Source organism: Rhopalosiphum maidis, chromosome 4, assembly GCF_003676215.2.
Source record: "Rhopalosiphum maidis isolate BTI-1 chromosome 4, ASM367621v3, whole genome shotgun sequence".
NCBI lineage: Eukaryota > Metazoa > Arthropoda > Insecta > Hemiptera > Aphididae > Rhopalosiphum > Rhopalosiphum maidis.
In genome coordinates, this window is record NC_040880.1 from 38279004 (window position 1) to 38281256 (window position 2253).

At 29.2% G+C, this 2253-nt stretch overlaps 1 protein-coding gene across 1 annotated transcript; it reads left to right on the plus strand.

Moving 5' to 3' along the window:
* The first annotated feature begins 787 nt into the window (after positions 1–787).
* LOC113549028 lies at positions 788–1967 on the plus strand. The gene is made up of 3 exons (XM_026950175.1): positions 788–893; positions 980–1429; positions 1519–1967. Exons 1-3 carry the CDS (start codon positions 788–790, stop codon positions 1965–1967), a joined length of 1005 nt encoding a protein of 334 aa, XP_026805976.1.
* The last annotated feature ends 286 nt before the right edge of the window (positions 1968–2253 follow it).

Here is a 2253-nt window from a genome sequence, read left to right on the forward strand (position 1 = left end):
TCTTATTCTAGTCTTCGTGTTGTAAACATTCACCTGTTAGATAAGAGAATTTCGGCAGTGTTGCCAACTCAGCCATTTAATAGCTAATAAAACTAGCATTTTTTAAGGAGCCACTAACCACTAAAAATTACATCAATCAGGTAGCCACAATTCTAGCAATATATTTTAATTTAATTTTAAATAATACATTTTCTAGCACTTTATTTAATTTTATAAAATACGGATGTCGGACGTTGTATAATTTATACACTGTTCAACGTCTGCGGAGTGTTGATATAGATAACAATCTTATACACAACCGTTGACCACAGCTACAGCAACTACAGCTGCTGCTTATATTAGATAGAACACGACGAATATCTTCTTATCCTAACCGCAACCGGGTTATGGATAGTTCATATCATCTTATTATCTTAGTAGTTGATTAGTTCATAGTCGAGCAGTTGAGTTCATATTAAATCATAACACGATTTAAGATATTACTATATTACCTATAAAATTAGGTATAGAAGTCTGTGTATATGTACCGGTTACTTTTATCTCTTTCGATACATGATAATTCAAATTCGAGTACCTTTGCAATACACATTTTAACATTTGTGAATTGTCAGATATAAATATAATCGGAAATAGGAATATCCAAGAGTTTTCTTCTATCTTCTACTTTTGCTAGTCAATCGTTTCGTCGCTCACGAGTCTCATCTGTTTTTTTCCTGTGTTTTATTTTCTCTGTGAGCGACAATTTATAAATAATTTAAAATAATTTTTCTTTTTTTTTAAATGTATAATGGGTAAACCACAATACACACAAAAATTTAGAAATGATTGGTTAAATAACAAACAATTTAAAGATTGGCTAATAGAAGTTGAAGATGATGAAACAAAGGCCAAGTGTAAGCACTGAAAGTGTGATATTATAGCAAAAAATATGCCCTAACAAAGCATTTAATTACTAAGAAGCACAGATCAGCATCATCAGATTTTTCAACTTCTAGACAGCTTTCAAAATTTATTAAACCAGAAACATCAAAATCTAACTCTGCTGAAGGTAGTTTGAGCTTGTTCGTTGCTGCCCATACTTCAATTTTACCAGTCAATCATTTGGGGGAATTATGCAAAAAAGTATTTCATGGCTGTGATTCTGCCAACGAATTAAAACTACATCGAACTAAATGTACAAATATAATTGTAAATATTTTAGCTCCTCATTTTAATGGTGATCTTTTAAATAGTATTGGCAGTAGGCACTACAGTATTATTAATGATGAATCTACAAATATTAGTGTTACTGAATTGTTAGGAATCACAATTTTATATTTTAATAAAGAAACCGGTGAAGTAGTTTCTACTTATTTAGCATTAGTAGAAATGATTACATATGATGCAGTTTCCATAATAAATGCAATAATAAATACATTGAAAATTAAAGGCTTGTCAATAAAGGTGACACCCAAAAGCTCAAAGAACATAGCCCCTTTTTAATATTGATATCATGTGTTTGTCATTCCTTACAATTAGCTGTGTCTGCAGCTGCTAATGTTACATTGCCAAGGCATATTGATTTTCTAGTTAAAGAAACATACAACTGGTTTGCTCATTCAACTTTAAGACAAAATGAATATAAAACTTTAAATAAAGCAATTAATGATAGACATAGTCCATTGATAATTATTTTGGCTTGTGGGACCAGGTGGCTATCAATTGAATCAGCTATAAATCGAATACTAGAACAATGGGTTGAATTAAAATTACTTTTTCAAATGGCACGAACTAAAGAAAAATGTTTCACAGCTGAAATTCTATATAATCTTTATAATGACCAACAGAATTTTGTATATTTAACATTTTTAAGTCCAGTTTTATTTGAAGTACAATCTGTTAACAAGGCATTTAAATCAAACACAGCTGATCCGCTCAAATTATTATCAACTTTATCTAATTTAGTTCAATCGGTATCTAAAAAATAGTAAACCCATCATTAAACTATAATCCAATTAAAACCAAATTGTCCAAAAAATATTTGCACCCTAAACCATATCTAGGATACAAATTTGAAAATGCTTTAAAAACAATTCCAAATTTTAAAAATGAGGATGAAAAAACACTAAGGCATAGATGTATACATTTTATTATTGAACTTTTAAAACAACTCCAGCAGCGATTACTAAAAAATATAGAAATATTAAAAACATTAAAAGACAATTTAATTTTGATACTAGAACTTATGGATACTAAAAAAGATATAATTGACTA

Excerpts from the sequence above, each read along its gene's own strand:
- LOC113549028 (XM_026950175.1), top strand. The coding sequence starts at position 788 with ATGGGTAAACCACAATACACACAAAAATTTAGAAATGATTGGTTAAAT. Across the intron at positions 894-979 it reads TGATGAAACAAAGGCCAAGT|ATTTTTCAACTTCTAGACAG; the intron begins GTAAGCACTGAA and ends CAGCATCATCAG. Across the intron at positions 1,430-1,518 it reads AAATACATTGAAAATTAAAG|CTGTGTCTGCAGCTGCTAAT; the intron begins GCTTGTCAATAA and ends CCTTACAATTAG.